This window comes from Pygoscelis adeliae, unplaced genomic scaffold (genome assembly GCF_000699105.1).
Source record: "Pygoscelis adeliae isolate BGI_AS28 unplaced genomic scaffold, ASM69910v1 Scaffold706, whole genome shotgun sequence".
Classification (NCBI taxonomy): domain Eukaryota; kingdom Metazoa; phylum Chordata; class Aves; order Sphenisciformes; family Spheniscidae; genus Pygoscelis; species Pygoscelis adeliae.
In genome coordinates this window covers 122494-141154 of record NW_008824953.1, presented here as the reverse complement: position 1 = coordinate 141154, position 18661 = coordinate 122494, and the positions used below count along the sequence as shown (strand labels likewise).

The 18661-nt window shown below is 46.9% G+C and overlaps 2 protein-coding genes across 7 annotated transcripts; one reads left to right on the top strand and one right to left on the bottom strand.

Annotated features, from left to right (window-relative positions):
* Positions 1-2218, top strand: PSMB3 (proteasome (prosome, macropain) subunit, beta type, 3; the record flags this gene model as incomplete). Its single annotated transcript, XM_009325622.1, has 5 exons — positions 1-26; positions 427-534; positions 918-1095; positions 1367-1461; positions 2093-2218. Coding segments are annotated over 5 exons (456 nt in total), but the record flags the coding sequence as incomplete, so codon positions are not given.
* Positions 2219-2617: 399 nt separating this feature from the next.
* On the bottom strand, positions 2618-18168 carry PIP4K2B (phosphatidylinositol-5-phosphate 4-kinase, type II, beta). 6 transcript variants are annotated; one of them, XR_663689.1, is made up of 11 exons: positions 17943-18162; positions 16211-16307; positions 12066-12218; positions 11142-11288; positions 10740-10778; positions 9251-9364; positions 8692-8950; positions 8194-8297; positions 5760-7487; positions 5189-5225; positions 2618-4331 (listed from the first exon to the last, which is right to left on the bottom strand). XR_663689.1 is itself a non-coding variant. In XM_009325614.1 (9 exons), the coding sequence occupies exons 1-9, from the start codon at positions 18005-18007 to the stop codon at positions 7407-7409; spliced, it is 1059 nt and encodes a 352-aa protein (XP_009323889.1). In that variant the 5' UTR covers positions 18008-18162; the 3' UTR covers positions 2618-7406. The 6 variants fall into 6 exon arrangements, 3 of the variants coding, with proteins under 3 accessions (XP_009323889.1, XP_009323891.1, XP_009323890.1); XR_663688.1 differs by having other exon boundaries at positions 5189-7487; XR_663687.1 differs by having other exon boundaries at positions 2618-5225.
* Between the last annotated feature and the right edge of the window lie 493 nt (positions 18169-18661).

Genomic DNA, 18661 nt, shown 5'->3' with positions numbered 1-18661 from the left:
GGACTGGCCACGGACGTGCAGACTGTGTAAGTGAGACTGCCGCCCGCCCGTGTGCTCCCGTACTGAGCCTGTAAGAGGCATATTTACCGTAAAAACTAAGTGGCAGCTTACGCTGAGCATAAATGTCTTTGTTTATTTGTGGGGGAGGGTATAATAGCTGGGTGCCAGCATTCCTTTTCTTGGTCTCCCTTCTCCCTTTTTAAAATAAAACGGCACGTGATTTAAGATCACATCACTACTAAGACTTAATAACTTCAGGTATAAAAGGAGCTGCATCCGGAGTACCTACCTGCCGCAGGCACGCGTCAGGAGCTGGTATCTGTCAGTGTGCAGTAGAACAGTTCGGGCCTGGGTGAAGACGAAAGAAAAAGGAACCTGCTTCTGCTTTAATGCGGATTATTTAATGCTGATTCTCATCTCTTGCAGTGCCCAGAGACTGAAGTTCAGGCTGAATCTTTACGAGCTGAAGGAAGGCAGGCAGATCAAACCTCAGACTTTTATGAGCATGGTTTCCAATCTGCTCTACGAGAGACGGTAACTGTCAAACAACAGAGTCGCTGTTTACCTGTCAGTGAAGGCTGTGGTTGTTGGAGTTGATCTGATTCTAGAGAGGTGGGAGGCTGAGGAGGGCTCCTGTAAAGACTACTTGCGGTATGGCAAAAGGAGACTTTAATCTAGTGACAATGTTATCTTCAACCTCCTTGCAAAAGAACATCGAGTATTGTTAAAATAGTCCTGTAGCAGTACAAGTTTGTCCTGTTTGCCACGCTGAAACCATTGCGGGGTGCTTCTAGGTTGACCTGAAAGGTCCTCCACCAAAAGCATCCGTGGGATGTTTTCCTTGTATGGATATTTACGTGGGATGTGGAACTGCGTCGAGGTGGTTGGACTACTCTACGCCATGTTGTTCTTCACAGGTTTGGACCTTACTACACAGAACCAGTCATTGCCGGGCTGGACCCCATAACACACGAACCTTTCATCTGCTCTCTAGACCTGATCGGCTGCCCGATGATAACCAATGACTTTGTGGTCAGCGGCACCTGCTCCGAGCAGATGTACGGCATGTGCGAGTCCCTCTGGGAGCCTGACATGGTGAGTGAGGTGGCTGGGCTCAGCTCCGATCCTTGGATTCGGCCTCCTGCTGTTAACTGGAGAACCTGAGATACGCGGGTTGGATGGAAAGCTCTGTCCTTCAGAGACAAGAAAAGCTTCAGGTACTTCCTGAAGGAGCTCAGGAGAACAAAGAGGCTGTAGCTTGCAGGAAAGATCTTGCAGCATCTTGGATGATACTTTGGGTTTTGAACAAAATCCGATGACTCAACATTCAATTTTTACACCAACTAAAATAGCTTCTCTTCCTCAGGAACCCGATCACCTCTTCGAAACGATCTCGCAGGCCATGTTGAATGCAGTGGACAGAGATGCCATATCTGGAATGGGCGTGGTAGTACACATAATGTAAGTGCTGCTCTCTTCCCCTACAGAACAGAGGTAGAATTTAACAAGCTGTGTGTTAAAGTCAGTTAAGGCATCGGCTTCCAGGATATCCCTAATCCTGCTCCCTTCCAGCAGTATCCTTAGTAATGTTTTGTCCATTTTAAGTGTTTTATTTCTCATGGCTGCTCTCTGGTGCAGTTCGTGGCGGGTTGCTAGAACTGCAGGAGCCACAGAAAATTAATCCTAGAGTTAAGACTCTTGCTCCATAGGGATTCCCTAGCTGCATTCCCATCGGCATTTAGGAGTGTGACTCCTCCCATAGGGGTAAGCACTGGCCAAGAGGATGCTTTTTGCCACAGCCAGGTGCGACATTAACTTCCAGACTCTGCAGTCAGACTGACTTCTGAAGCGGCTTACTTTGCTCGTGGTGCTGTTTCCGTGCAGTATCCCAGGCACTGCCGCTTCCTGAACCTACTGGAGCTCCCGTGGGGTGAAGCGGCGGGAGGATGGGGTTTACTCAGCCGGGACGGCCGCCTTCAAGTTCAGATGCTCCTGCCTGCACTAGCAAAGAAAACTACCTATGCGCGCTGCAACTTCCTAATGAAGGGACAAACGCGGATTTACTAATTGTCTTCTCTCTTTCCCCCTCTAGTGAAGAAGACAAGATCACCACCAGGACCCTGAAAGCTCGCATGGACTAGCCCAGCACATCTGCTCATGTGCTTCCCATCCCAGTCTGCTTGGAACTTTTTTAAATAAAATTCTCTATTGTAGTGAACTTTCCTTTTCTTGAGTCTGAACACTAGGATTAAGTTCTCATCTCTAAAGCTATCAGAAGGAGCTTGGTAGCAGAGCTTACCTTTCTCTCTCTGAGCCACCTATACTAATCTCCCTCAGTACACCCGTATGTGTGAGTGACTGAGCTTCAGCTGCACCCTAGGGAGTCAGCAGCATCTCCTTCAGACACTATGCCAGTATTAACTTCTGTCAAATCTTAATTTGTTCTGATATCCAGGACTCGGTAAAATCAGTTCTTACTTAAAAACCCCGTTTTGCAGGCACATACAACAAGTCTTTTCCAGTTGTGGTTAATCTAGGACTTAAAAAGGCCACATACCTCATGGAATAACAGTTGATGATTAGAGCACTTTAAAGAGGACAGCAGTAAGGAACAGATGTACACAAAGTTTTAATTTTATTTTTCTCTGGTTGGAGACTCATCTTGTAACATGCATGCATTTCAAAACAGTAACAGTGTCTCAAACTGCTCCTAGCAAACAGACAAGCACAGAGGACTTAAAATTCCTATTTAAAAAACAGCAGTGAAAAACCCTAGAATGCTTTTTTTTTTTTTTAGTTTTAGATTAAACTTAATTTATTCACATTTTTTCAGTTGCACTGATTAGCCCTGCCCACCCTTGTGACCTGTGTGTAATACGCTCACTTGGCACAACTCAGTCCAGCTGCATTTAGCATTGCGCAGCTAAACGAAAGACCTGCGCAACTTCTGAGTGGTAAAAACTGAAACCACTAAAAATGACGGATGACCAGCAGCTGGTTCCCCGAGCTTTGCCATCGCTATTACACAAGAATTCGTTTCAAAGAGCAAGGAAAATCAGTAGTGGCTAATACGGATACCGGAGAATGGCTCTGCAGAAGTAGGGGGAGTTGACAGGCAAACCTGAAGTGGGGCATTAAGACACAGACGGGGAGAGGATAGCCGTTTCGGTTTTGGAGCGACTGCAAGGACGATCCGTCTCAGATCGGTTACGCAGTGTTGCAAACCAAGTTTAGGGCGCACACACTGACTTCTGCAAGGTTTGTACCACCTCGAGGTGAAACGCTTTGACCTCGGTGCAGCTCAAAGGGAGGCACCTATAAAGACTGCATAGTAGTCACAGGACTGGGAGGCATCCGTCCGTGGAGGCTAAGACACAACCCCTACCAAACACGGCCCGTAACTACAATACAACCTCGCTTTGTGCCTGTCTTGGGCTAAGAGGCGAGTCCCCAGCTGCCGTCCCCACTGACGGTAGCTGTGGCAGCGCTCCGGAGGGGAAAGCAGGAGTTTCCTCCCAGAAAAGGAAAGAATCAAGTGTTTTAGTGTTCTTGCTGCTGCTGATAATCCAATTATCAGTGGGAGTGCAGCCTCGTTTATGCAGGGAATCTGGAGTCGCCTACTACCCCAGAAGTTCTCCCTGTGACGAATTTCACGATCACGACTTTCATAGTTAAAACCAGGTCAACCAGAGGTGTGTACAAGACCAGAGGGAAGGATCCCACCGCCCCTCCTTGCTGTGAGAAGTGAACTCCTGCTGACATTCTTCTTAACATATAGCAAACACCGGGCCCTCTTCCTAGCACTGACACCAAAGGGCGGGTGCTGCCTGGCACCTCCGGAACATGTGGTTCCTATTAAAGGGTGACCCAACAGGTTCTCGAGTGTTTTTTATTGCACTATTGGAGCAGAACAGCACCCAAACTGTGACTCCACACTCTGCCTTCCCTCTCCCACTCTTATTTACGCTGTAGGAGCTATCTCAATGGGGAAGATGTAAATTCTAGGTTCAAAGCAGTTTTTCGTTCTTAAATTTTGACAGATTAGGCCCGTGTTCAGAAAGAGAGACCCTCGGTACCCACAGGAACACAGATCCTGCAGCTCGCTTCTCACACAAACTCACCCTGCCTTCGGGCACTGGAGAGAGACACTGCACACTAAATTCTTCTTCTTTTTGAAACTCCGGTTGACCAAAGAATTGCACTGCAATTTCTTGAGAAATCCTGCACTCTGACCAGGATCCGAGTGATCTGCCTACCTACTGCAACTCTTTCAGCCGAGGGTGGTTTTCAGTCAAATGCACTTCAGTGTAAAGTGTTCCGCAGGGTACATGCTACAGACAGAAATATCTACATTCAGCAAACTAGAACTAAATTCACACCAGAAACAGACGATAAACTAGCACAAGCAGTTGTAAAACCAGAATGGAAAGGGCTGGGTTTTCCTTTTAAATACTTGAGTTAAAAAAAGTGACCTAAAACAAGATTTAAAAAAACCAAACCAAAACAACAAAAACAAAAGAAAAAGTCCCTTTTAAAAACAAATCAAATATTTGCAGCTTCACTTCTTATTCTGGTAATAAAAATACTGTCTAGAAACAAAAATTAGCATTTTTAACGTAATGCTACCTCTCAAAATGTAAACAATATACAAAATGCTTATGTTAAACAAAGTTACATACCTGGGTAATACATCATTAAGTGAGAAAATTGCATTTAATTACTTTAGTACACACAGTATGGCAACTTGACAGAGGTGCCAGAATTGGGGAAGTGCTAAAGTGAATAGAGTTTATGGGGCTTTTCATATCACTTGAGCCAGAGACAGCCAATTTAATTCTAGCAGGAGTTTCTTTGGAGTGGAATAAGAAAATACAGTTAACTAACTGCTCTTAAGCCCTTAGTATCATGACTTCTGTAAAGATTGCTGCAGGAACTAACTGCATTTTAATTTCGTTCCCGTTTATGAAATTCAGTGAATGAGACTGTTGCTCCTAGTTATGCAAGCTTCATTCTTCTACTTTCTTTGGGTTGTTTGTTTTGTAGTGTCTCATTGCAGGATGTCTGCAGTTCACTAATTTCCTTCTCTCTTCCTGCCCCCTTTTTCTCTTTTTTTTTTTAATACACGATTTAAAGATCAACAGTTTAAAAGGTACAAGCTAGCTTCCCAAAAGGAGAACGGCAGACTTACCAGGCCAAAGTTGCAGATTCAATGCAGATTTTTAAAACTGTCAAGAATAAAAAGTGATTGGTATTTAATTTCTAATTGATAGTAAACTTAAGTGCTTATTGTTTAAGAGAAAAGCAACCAATATAATGCCCACAAAACTAAGCTGATGATGCCCTCTAAGTCCTCCCTTTTTTAAAGTATTCTCATAGCTGCATTTGTTTTGTGGCTTTTCCAGCTACACACCTTAAGACATGAGACTCTCCAGCCTCCCAGACAACGGTGTGTTAGCCCCCACATCGCACAGAATAGGGACTGGACTACAGTGGCAGAAGAAATTTGTCCCATGTCAAAGGGAATGACCCATGAATGAATAAAAAGATTCATATCCCATTATGACCCCTAATAGTAATTTGCGATTTCTTAAAGACTCTATTTACAGTGCACTCTCATGGGCTGAAACTTTAGCCCCCTTTTGTCCCCTTCAAAGTCGAGACCTGGGGGATTCACGTCATGAATGTGGGTATGAACATAAAAAAACCCAAGCCCACACTCAGAATCCAGACCAGAGCTAGCGTTAGTCTAGGGAAATTACCAGGATGTGATGAGCACCAGTTATCTCTCAAAAGGACCAAATTCCACACAGCAAACTGTAGCACGCGTTACAGCACAGGACAGACATTCGAAACAGCTTATTCCCGAAACAAAGGCATATGTGAAAACAGTTTCAAGGCAGATAAGCGACATGTTTCAACTGCAAGAGGTTTGTTCAAAACGCTAAATCCTGCTTAAAAAGAAGAAAATTAAAAAAAGAACCAAAAGATCTGTAACTGTTGTGCAGCAGAGCTAACAAAACCCAAAGCAAGTCTGACAAGCTTGGCTGTGAAAAATATTACAAGCATTCTGGAGACAAAACAGGACGTTATTCAGTCACGCAAATCAGTTCCAATTCCTTAGGGGGGGGGGAAAAATCTGGCGCAAGTGTTCAAACATTTCCACTCCTTGACTGTCGCTCTAGAGAGGGGTATGGAGCAGAGAAGAGTAAAAACAATCACAGCTCAAGTCCCGAGTCCTCTTGAGCAGTGGAACTTGCTCCACAGTCACAGCTCCCAGCACTCCCCACTGGTAGCGAGTCCAATTCCTTCGTGTGCAAGTCACATTGCCATTTAAAAAATAAACCAACTAACCAAAGAACCTCTGTCAGGAAACAAATTCAAGTACCTGTTGCAGATCGGGCAAGTAAGGAAGACTGAACATTAGCTAGATTAACACTGGCAGAACTGCGATGTGAAGCTGTAATCTAAGAGACACGGCAATTCCTGACTGAGGTGCGACAGGGAAACGTTCCAGATAGTCAAATACTATCCCGTATCTACAGGTACAAAATGCCTTTTTTTTTTCCTTTTATGAAATCTTCATAGCTGGCCAATTTAAAGCACAATGGGTCCGAGCACATTATTATCTGAGGTTGTTCAATGCCTCTACTACTTCTCACACTGGTTTGTGGTTTTTTTTACGTTCTAGGAGTTACACCTTTTTAAGCGATCATCTTTGGTAGATGTTCATTTCCCTCGTCTTTCTTGTAAATCAAGTGCAGTTACAAAAAAAGTTTTTGTTACTTAAATTAACCAAAAAATATAAAGTGTCCCAGTCTGAATTTACCTAAAGTTCAGCGACTCCTCCTTATCAGAGTAATATTTTCCGTCCTTGAAATGGTGAGCTATTTTCCTTCCAATTCCTACCAAGAGGGAAATAAAAGGGCTTGTATGTCTTTCTGGTAAAGACAGTCCAATAAAAAAAAAGTAGTAGTTTGTGGAATCAGGCACTGCTTCACTCCCACTGAACGTGATCTACAGCGACCCCTTTTATACAGTGCCACATATCATATCCCTATGGGATTCTCTTGATCAGAGGAGAAAATGTCATTAGAAAGAGCAGTGCTGAAACAATGCACTTTTCTTGTTTTAAAAAGCCCTCAAATCTATGTCTGGGCACTTCTGTAACATAAAAATCCACTTTTCCACCTGGGTCAAGTGGACTGTTGGAGGGTGCACCTAGAATTAGTTCTCTCTTAAGTCACACAGTGCCACACACTCACTCTTGCACACACACACACACACACGCGCGCACACACATGCACACCCCACATGCTGCTACAGTGTCTGTTTTAGTGTCACAGGCTGCATTCTCTGTTTGGAAGTAGCCCCTCTTCTCTTCATTTCTCGCTGAAGGCTGAAGACGACTATGTCAGGATATTGGAGATAAATTCGTTGAAGCGTTTAGAGTACTGCTCTGGATTCACGGTGGAGATCTCTGCCCCAGCCTGCAAGGCAGAGAGGAGAGAGAAGTCACAACACCCTCCTCGAAGGGCAGACCCTGCGGCACTGCAAAGGGTGGAGGAGGGAAGACAGCAGGGAGCGATCATGTCAGCCCAGCCTGTCTCTGCCGGGAAAGACCCATAAAAACTTGCGAGTTCTAGGAAAAAACATCCAGAGAGGTCTAGAGAGATCCCCAAGGAAACTGATTTTTAGCTCCAGCTGGATCTTCTGCAGACAGACCACTGAGTCAAAGCATTGGATTTGTTCCCTCACGGTTTAGAGGAGATTTGGAAGGAGCATGAAAAACTCCATGTCCCGCCAACCTGGGCTTTTTTCAAGCCCTTTTGGGAAGTTCAGGATTGCTGCCAGGGAACAGGACTGGCCCCAGGAAGGGAGCAGGGTAGTATGCCTCCCTGCAGCCCGTCCATCCCTGCTCTGTGAGGCTGTTGGTGCCACACCAGGGAAATAGAGCACCTCCCAAACTGGGATGTAAATGCAAGTCATCTCCAACCAACCAGAGGGAAAACCTTTCCAAGACAGTCTGAGGAGACAGTAAGTGAGGGAAGAGCTGTTCTTGGGCATGGGATCACTGGAGAATTTCCATACTGGTAGAAAAATCAGTGTCAGGAGACATCACACATACGCACGCAGGCATGCAGGCAAAGCAGAAGCCCCAAAGCCCATCCTCCCTGCGGGTGGCAGGCTGCTTACCCCATGTTTCACTGTTTTGGCAGCATGTGCAGCTTTCTTCTTCGCATCATATGGCGTAAGAATGTCTATAATGGCCATGAAGTACACTTCCTTCTTGGGGGCACCTAGCAAGGCAAGAGAGTCGCTAGCACACCCTGAGCTGTGAGCAAAGCCCAGCTGCACCCCCCTCCTTCAGAAATATATGGCAGATCTGTTCTGATGCAACTAGCAGAGAAAGCAAGGCAGCTGGAGGCTGTAGAAGGGCAGAGAAGAATGACTGGAAACAGCACACCAGAGGCCCACATGCTCTCTGAACATGCCACTACTCTCCAAGCATCACTTCTACCCATTCCAACTCACACCATCCACAACAAGGGACTGCACAGCAAAGGAGAGACACTTGGCAGGGCCTCTCTCTCTCCCCCTGTGGACAGTCCTCCCACTCCATTTAGCCCAGCCAGACCACAGGACAGCTCTGCCCTCCAGACCTTCTTCAGGGCAATATTCCATGATACTCACTTTCGTGGCTTTTCATGGCATAGACGTCGACAGAAGGATCGAACTCTCCAGGCCCAAAGAAGCGAGGGTAGTTGAGGAGATTGCCAGGGCTGTCAGGGGGTGTGCCATAGGAGGAAATGGGGTTGCCTCCGAGACCATCGTTCTCACACTCCTCATCCTCTGCTCGATCCTCCACTTCCATCTCTTCCTGCTCTGCTCGGTCAACATCGTGGATCCCAACCAGCAAGCTGTAGTCCATAATCTTCAGCTGAGCTAAAAACTGGGAGAAAGAGATGAGTGAGAACGAGAGCATCCATGTGGGATTTGAAATCCTCAGTCCTACCCTGCCAGTATCTCCCTGAATAGAAAGGGCTGTAGTGAGAGCTAAACCTTTACTAGACTCCAGAGAATCTACACATGAGCTCATATGTCCACTGCTAACAGCATAACCCTGACTGTAATTGCTTGACTGATCCAGGAATGACTTGCTTTTCAGTCACTGCTGCACCCCTTGAGCCAGAGGCCACAGTGAGGATACAGTTATGGGAGGCAGTAAAAGCTGTCCCCCAGGAAACTCTACCTCCACGTCCCGCTTCAGCTTTTCAAGGAAGTTCTTTTTACTCTCTTCTCCAACATGCAGCTTCTGACCCTCATTCAAGAAGTCATTGTCCTTGAACGTTGGTAGATCCTTGGCCTGCAACAAAAAGCCTGTGTCAAATTTTCCAAACCCCTACTTCTTTGGGGAGGGCTGGTACACTGATCCATTAACAATATGGTGATTGCACAGAGGCTCTGATCGAGTGTGCGGTTGCACCAGGACCTTTTGCCTGTCCATAAGGTGAAGTGGCTCATCCTGTCCACTAAGTATGAAAATGGCATCAGGCAGAGCACAGTATTTCTCAATGAATCCATGTGCTGAGCTGTACCTAGGGGGAAACTGAAGGGAGACACAGGGAGCCACTCAACTTTAAAGGCTGCTGGAAAGATGTGCTGCAGGCCGAAAGCTTGACAGGTGGGCTCCAGCCAGCAATGGTCCAACCAGCTCCCAGAATAGAAAAGAAATGCATTTTGTTGGCTTCAGATTGGGGGGAAGGGGTGAGGGCTTGAAGAAAAATGCTTCTCTCCCTAAATACTTGAGGAAAAAATTAAAACCACTGCTTTTTGAAGAATCTGCTTGCAGCAGGCCCTGAGGATTTCTCAGGGATATGGAAGAACGTACAACCCCTTTGTGCAACTGGGAATTAAATTATTTTGTTCTTAGAATGACATATGAGCACGTGGTGGCTTTATATAGATCCACTATGAATTGTCTGAGACAAACTGCATAAGCAGAAAAAACAGACAGTAAACAGCCAGCAAGCTGGGGACACTTGGGCACGATGAAGCCGTGCCTTGACGCCAGAACATTCAGTATAAATGGGAGTTCCTTGGCTCATGCCAGAGATCTCATTTTAGGGCAGGCTGGAGTAGACTTTCTCTGTGGTCCCAAACCTGAAAATCCCATGTGCATGTGCAAAACATGTAGTACCATGAGTTACTGCTGTGATTTCAGCAGTACTTTTCATGGCAGCATCACAGCCAAAGTTTTGCAGGGGCAGGATTCTTAGTCATAAGTTCCCCTAAAGGCACCAGAAACCAAACTTACAAACATGCTGAGATATGCCAAGAATCTGAGAGGAGCTGGTCTGGTTTATAAAAGCATCTGTTGCAAAAGCTAACTGCTGACCTGACTCAGTTTGGTACACAGGGAGCGCTATGAAGAAATCCTTCCATAAAGACACCATTGCACTAATGTGGGTTTTGGTACTTGTGGGATTGTCCCCCAGGAAGTTCCCCCCACTCCTGGTAGTGTCAACATAACAGAGCAGGGCAGGGCAGCACCAGATCTGCACCATCTCTTCCTGAGCAGTTACTGGGCACAGCCTGAAAGGTGGGACAGAAACAAGTTATCACTCAGGGCCCATTTAATATCCCCTGCTCAATACCCCTTTGGAAAAGGGAAGTCAGTTGGATCCCATCTGCTTCCAACCACCAGGAGGAAGGAAAGGCTGGCCAGGAATGGTCCATACCTTCTCTTTATCGCTTGCTTCCCTGGATACTGTTGAGCCCTGATAAAAGAATAAAGAAAAGAGCATTGCTGCACTATGTGTCATATTCCCGAAGAATTCATTGACACCATTTAATTCCTCCATGCAGAAAAATAATGAAAGTATCTTTAAAAATCAGTGCTCAACCCCTTTTTCATGCCTGAGATAGACTTACAGATCCCCCTGGTGTAGTGTAGGCCACTTGGGATGGGGGAATGGTACAACATTTGAGCCTCAAGCGAAGCCCCATCTAGAACCCCCAAAACCTAATCCCCTAAACAAAAAGCAAAGCCCAGGACCTTGTCAAGTAGGTGTGACAAAGACCAACTCCCACCGTCCTGGAAAAGGAGCTCTCAGCTCCATGACTGCCCTCCAAACACTGACCTTCAGGTCATATTTCCGGTGCACAGTCAGCCTGTGACTAAATACGTTTCTGGTAACCACCATGTAGGTTTCCACTCCGTCCACGGTGAGCCGGTACATGCCAAGGAACTGGGGCAGGAGGGTGTTCCCATGACACTCCACTATGAACTGCAGGAGAGCGGGGAAGGGAAGGCCAGAAAAAGACGGTACTGTCACACAAAACCGATCTCCGACAGAACACAAGCTCAGCAAGAAGCTGATAGCGAAGCCTCCAGTTCCAGCCATCTGACACCGATGTGAAAGGAAAGAAGGCTTGCAAATGGCTCCTAGGGTCTCAAGAAAAGCGAGTTAGGACATTGTAAGAATCTTCCAGCCCTGAGCTGAGACACAGCATCCCATTGTGTGTGCATGTCCAGCCTGCTGTAACAGGCTAGGTGCGCATGTCTGTCACCCAGTCTCAGCGGGGCGAGTCTGTTGTTGGCACTGGCTAACTTCACTTCTTGTGGTTATGTGAGTGCATCTGAAAGTAAAGAGCAGATGGACTGGCAGAGAACGTGGACAAGGGCAGACCATTTCCAGCTGGCCCACTTTGCCCCCCCTTCCCTGCTGCATGTAACTGTCTCCTCCCTGGTCCCTCTGGCAAGTCTAATTCAAAGGATTGAATTAGGAGCATGTTTACAGATCTCAGGTACCAACAATCCATAATTCATTGATGTAAGGAACAGGGTGAGCTGTGAAGGGGCTCAGCACTGTGAAGAAACAGGCAGCTGTGCCATAATTGGCTTTCAGATGCTAAGGAACACTGTTTTCTTCTGCAAAAGCTATTTGCAAGCTCTGCCAGGCTGCAAACTGTGAATCCAAGCTCCAGTTCCCCAGCAAATCACAAGGAGCTCCCCAACGTGTTTGCCATGCACTCCCCCTCCCAGGGTTCCAGACTCACCGTACCTGATGGTACTTCTTTAAGATGTTGTGCATCTCTGCTACATCTTCGCTCGACACTGCCTTAATGACAAACCTCCTGTCGTAGGTGGTGAGGAACCGGGCCCCACATCGGCCCTGGCTGTCACTGTTCACTGGGGCGCTTCGTGTCACCGAATTCTGAAGGAACCAGAACAAAAAAGTGGGGAGGAGGGGCAGGAGCTGCCACCTCCCTGGAGAATAAAGAAGAGCAGTCTTGGAAAGCAGATGACACATGGGTGACCAGGGCCAGCTCCACAGCCTGGCTTTGGAACAACAGACATCCCAGAGACTTTGTGCTCCACCTTCGTAACTGTGACAGTGTCCTCGCCAAGCTTCAGAGCACACCTGCAAACACACTCCCAGTCGTGACCATTAATAAGCAAGCATCCTTGAGTGTTCAGCACTACCGAGGTTAACCCAATTGTTCAGAAGTCTGGACACGGAGTTTAGAGCTTTCATCTGGGCCTTCTATTTGTTTACCTGTTTTACTCCAACACCTGGCATGCGTTTTTGAAAATGTCTTTTACTAATGAGTTATTAAGGAGGCAGTATAGACAGACCACGACTTCTTAGCATTTCCTCCTGGAAATCTAAGAACTGTCAGGATATTTCCAAGATTTAAGGAAAAACAGAACAAAATGAATGAAATGGCCTGCCCTCTTTTCCACCAAAAGGCAGTCTAAACTGGCAGAAGTCTCGTTGTTTGGGAATTCTTTACAGGTCACCCTGAAACCAAAAGCCACCCTCAGCCTCTGCTATTCTTACAATTGGACGAAAGAGATTGCGAGTATAAATAGCTTGGTTGTTCTTCCGACAACCAGCAGCATCTGTCTTTACATCCCTGTCTCCACCCTTAGCAACGAAACATTGCAGCTTCTTTTCATACTTGCAGCACAATTGGAAAATCCCAAGCAAACTGCAGAGCAAGTATCTACCACATTCCTGGAGCCACAACATGAGCTCTTTGTTCTGATCCTTCTCCCCAGGTAGGGGGACTTGCTGTGAGCCTCATCGCACTGCTAAGAGCCACCTCTCTTCACACCTTCCAGACTAACCCAAGCAGGTCACCAGCCTCCTACTTGTTTCCTCCATGACTTCTCAGCAACTGCCTTCCAACTCCACCACCCCAGTCACCAGTGTCTGTTCAGAAGCCATTTTGTCAACAACAGCATAGGCACCCACTAGCGTTTCCTTGCCACTGGCACAAGCATATGGGGACAGTTGTGCTCTGAAACACAGTGGTACTGACACCTGGGTAGTGGTCTTTGGCTCAAGGTAGATGTGGCTTTCAGGATCTCAGGGCTGGACAATGCATTTCATGATGTACTTTTTTAGCTGCTAGTTACACTGTTCTCTCCTTCCCTCAGCTCTCTGAAGAGCAGACAGCAGAGGGAGCCTGCTCTTCTGCAGACGCAGACACGCAGGCAAGCAGAGCCTGCTGCGAAAGAGGGACTTACCATTGTCACGCTGCAAGTGAGCCGAGAGGTTTCCTTTCAGAATGAAGCATTTAAAGCTTTTAAAACTTTAATGAAGCAGGGGAGAAACTCTACTCCTGCCAACGGCTTTAGAAGCCGTCAGGAAAATAAAGGCAAACAAAAAAACCCCCTTGCTTCTTGCTGACATTTGCAAATGAGTGTGCTACACAGTTTAATCACCCCTCACCTCAAAACCACAGAGCTTTTCTTCTACAGAAGATGGGAAGCAGAAATCGTGACCACATAGAGACATTACCAAATTCATAGCTAAGGTTTACTTCGTTCCCTTCCTGTCACTCCCACCTCTTCCACAGTTCGGGTGTTATATTTATCATCCTGGCTCGATTCCCACTCAAGCCATCACATTTTACCCACCTGAATTTAGCTCAGTGAATGTCTTCTGCTTTCTGTTCTAGCTGGACACTTTTAAAGAGCCAAACTGCTCTACCCCAGAGATGGCAGAAGTAATCCTTCAGAGCAGCAGGTAAAACATAAATGATAAACCAGGTATTAAGAACCAACAAGATTGTGGGTGCTTCTATGTAAGTTACTTCACATGGCTCTGATCATTTCTTAAAAGAAACTGAGAAAAAAATTTCTAAAATATACTATAGCGGATGGACCGGGAGAAAAAATAATTAGGAGCTAATGACTTCACTGCATGCAAGTATGTTGGAGGGTATGGAGGAAGCCAGCACACAAAGTAATTCCCTGGTACAGCCAGCCTCAGGGGCAGGGTGTTGCTGGCCAAGCAGCCTCCTCAAGAGCCATACACAGCCTGGCATGAACTACTGTCAACAGACCAGGAGGCAATGGTACTGCTTCTCCTGGCAAAACGCCATCACTGCCTAGAGAACAGGCTTGACGGTAGGAGGGAAGAAATAGAATTAATAATCTAACAGGCATGTGCTCAAGAAAAGCATTGACTGAGCAGCCGTGTCCTGAAGATAAAAGAGATCTTCCATCACAAGCAGAAGAGATCTGTGTGCGCAACTCATGGCTCTCAGGTAATTACAAGGCACTGAGCACACACAGGCACAGAGAACAGCACCTGCCTCCCAATGCTGGGCTCAGCTCTGTCTCCATCAGCAGGTGGGCAGTCACCCAGACCAGAGCTGCGACAAGGCAGCAGCCAGCATTTACTATTCCTCCTGGGGATGGCCGGCCCCTTGCAGAAGAAAAGCAAAGATGACTGTCAGTTCTGCTCGAAAAACGTGTCTCACTTTGAGCAAACACCCTCGGAGTGCCCAGCATGCCTGAGAACAGGCAGCAGAGTAGGATGGGCCCTGGCAGCCAGGAGAGAGGCAACTGAGACACAGTTACACAAAGCCTCAAACACTGATCCCGGTATCCTCAGAGGTCACCCCTTCTCACAGAGGGACCAGCATGCTCCCCCCTTGGTCTGGGAACAAGGGGCAGAGCATGGGATGCAGGTGCTACACATCTGCTCCTTGCCCCATACCACATGAGACCAGAAACAGGATCAAGTAGATGTAGCGTCTCACCAGTGCAATGAGCCACGCAGCTGGAGTAAGAAAACAGATCTCTTCATTATATTAACCTTGAAACAGGGGGAGATCAGGCAATAATCTAGATATAATCACGGAGAGTTTTGACAAGCTTGGGAAGGGCGTATACGCAGATGTATGCAGACAAGGGCACACACACTACCAGAAGGAAGCAGTTTGGTAGTATTAGCAGGAACAGCTCTGCTCCCATCTCTTCTCCCCACAACACAGGCAGCAGGGAGCATGGCTGGACTTGTACGTGAAGCAAAGAAGGGAGAGAGCAAGAAGCTTGCACCGCTCACCCACCGCTCCAGCGCTAACGTGCCGCTCTGGGCTGGCGGATTCCAGTGAGTATTTTAGTTGAAGCCCTCGACCAGTCAGTGCTGGCGCATTGCCAGCCTTTATCAACTGCAGTGGAGTGCCAGAGATACTGGGTTTAATTACCTAACACTTAGCCTGCTAAAGGCCACACAGCTATCAAAGCCACCCTCTTTTTCTGCGCTGGCTTTTCCCTCATTTAAGAGGTCTCCAAGCAGCCTGCTACTACACATCTCCTCTGTGCGTTAAGACTAAAAGCTGTGTGTGGAAGGGTGGCCCTGCTGTAGCAGCGAGAGTTGCGACATCTCCCTTTCACTGGATTTAAGCCCAGCGGTATTAATACAAGAAAATGCGTCTCCCCTCCAAGGCAAGTCTGAGCCTCTGGCCTTAGGGGACACGTCCCAAAGCAGCAGCCACCTTGATAAACCCAATTCAACAGCACCAATGCTTGGCACACGTACTTGGTTAAAGTGGCACCCAAATCTGTAAAAACATGACAGACTCATTTTCCTTGCAGATGTTCTGCACTAGATCATTGTTATCCTCAAGCTCCCGCCTGTCTGCAACCATCTGCTGCCTTTTATTTTATACCTAGACTGCAAGTGCTCTGGAGCAGGGACCATCTTTTCGTTCTGCAATTGCCCAGGGCCTGGCACAGCAAGATCTACTGCTGGGGGCCCTTACGGTGATGGTAAAACCATTCAAACCATGATTATAAGCCCATAAAAACTGACCACACAAGAACGTTGATATCATAGTTTCTCTGCCAGCTTTGGTTATTCTGTCCTAGTGAAAGACGTTAGGAGGGCGGGGAGAAAAGACACGGTACCTGGTAGTCTTGATCGTCAATCCCAAATCTTTCTCGGAGGTTTCGGAACACCAGTGGACAATACTCCTTAAATTTAAAGCGACTTGGCAAGTTTTCCCTAGGGCAAAGCAGAAAAGATATTCTTGTGCAATGATCAGCTTGTGAAATCAAACTCAATTCTTCTCCCACTTCACTGCTAACCCCCAGGATATCCAAGCCCCCTCCTACCTACAAGGGCCCTATTCTGCAAGTATTTACCCTCATTAGGGTAGCTTGTTTCTTTGGATGCCTACAAAAGTCATCCGTTCATAGAAATGCTTGCAGGATCCAGCTTTTGGCTAACAGGCTCTTTGGATGAGGATGTCTGTCTTACAGAACAATCTCCCCTGTCACAAGCACAGATTTGACAGAATAATTTCTCTCTTTCCTCCTCCTTTGTTGCTTTGTTCCGTTCAGTAACACAGCTGCCCTGCAACACACTGTTACTGTTTAAGATGAAAAGCTGGAGGAAAGGGGGGGGGCTCTGATTTCAGATCAGATCAGATCACTCGTGCGTCAAAAGAAAGGTCAACGCAAGACAAACCATCTCACCCAGAACGCAAAGGAGAGGGGGTGAATCAGCTCCAGTCTGGCATGTTCCAGACCAATCCCAACCATTACAGACTGAGCTTTGCTGCCAGGCCTCGCCAGCCAGGAATGGGGCCTCACCAGAACACAGTACAGCAGACAACATCCCCTGTTGCTGAGGGATGCTGCATCTACTCCCTACCAGAGCTCTTATTCTGCCCAGTGGGAAGAGGCAGAGAGGATGGTCCTGCTTGGGCACAGTGGGAGAGTTTGTCAGCTCATTCTCAATGAGAATCCTTTGCACCAATACGTGGGAAACTAAAATCTATGTAGGAGAAGAGGGAAAAGCAGATACTGCAAATTGTAGGTGCCAGAGAAGACAAACTTTTGAATCACACTCCCACTCTCAAAAGCTGATCCCTGTGAAACTTAGTGAAAATGAAGCATTAATCAGGGAGCACGGCAGACCTGCGCACACACAGAGTGCAGAACACAGCTCTGAGCACCAGTCACAACCATGGCTTTAAAAGGGCTTCCAAAAATTGATCTTTTGGGAAAAGGAGAAGGGGGTAACTCCATACAAACCCCATGGGCCAGGGGTATAATGCAGCTTCATGGCTGTCTCCTGTGAACAGTTCCAAAGAGACAGGGAAGCTAGCAGGTCACGGAGAGCGAATTCCTGCCCTCTCCTCCATGGTCTTGGGATTTGGGTTCTGCTGGTCAGGACAGGACACCCAGACAGGGCACAGCAGGGGTCAAGAGACAGTCCCGCATCGGTTTTGTGCATAACCAAGATGTGCAGCAAACTCCAGTCCTAGGACTTTGGACAAGTTACTCTTTGTGAACGCTGAAGTATTAATTGTCTTCTACCCTGTTCAGTGAATATCTATGTGTAACTAGCTTTGTTTTTAAGTAGTGCCACTTCTGAGCCTGGCCTTACCAGACTTCTCATCACTCAAAGGATATAAACCAAACCACAAGACAGCATCTCAGTGACAGACTGCCCCACCACCACGTCCTGTTGAGTGGTCTGGGCAGGGCACAGACTTGTGGCATGTGTCCAGCCATGCCAGACCCTCTTGGCATTACAACAGGGAAGAAACTAAAAGGCCTTCAACATGCCGGTTTCCCCCACAGCAAAGAGCTCTAATTACAGAGGCAAACAAGTTGGGAAGCACCTACTTACTTGTTGAATAGATGATTGTCCACTTTAATCTTACTGTAGGCTTTAAAGTCATCGGGCATTAACATGACGGGGACGGGAACATTGCTGAGTTCGTTGATCTAAAAGAGAAAGGAAACAGAGACTCAAAACCCAAGTTCCACTGCCCTGCAGTTACTGTCAATGGACTTACGGGGATGCCAAATACCCCAGAAGCTGGTTTTGAAGCAATATAACCCATTAGACTTTCAGAGCAACTTGCTGTGCTGAAGCAACTTGGAGAACACTGTGGTTACAAGCCTCATTCAATCATGTGGTGAGTAGTTCCCCAGCCAGCCTCGGCTCTTTCATCTGTTCACCTGACACTAATCATCCAAGGTACAGCTTAGAATTGAGACAAACCTACAGACCAAGAAATAGCAGATTTTATGTTTTAGGTAAATCACATTTGCCTTTATTTAGGAAACGTTGCATCAGCCAATTTCTTAACTAGTTCTCACTGTTACAAGTCACGAATGACCGAAGTCTTCCACGTGGCCAGCCAGAACAGACTCTGGGTAGCTTTGGTGCAGCACAGCACAGCATCCCCTGTGGATGCTGTTTCTACGCTCGCTGTCTCTTGTTGCTCTTATCCCACCTTCTCTAAAGGGATGAGTCACTCCACTAGATTGTTTTTGCTCCTTAGTCATGTGCGGCAGCCACAGGAATACAGGGATGCAGAAGAATGAACGTTCAGCTACTAT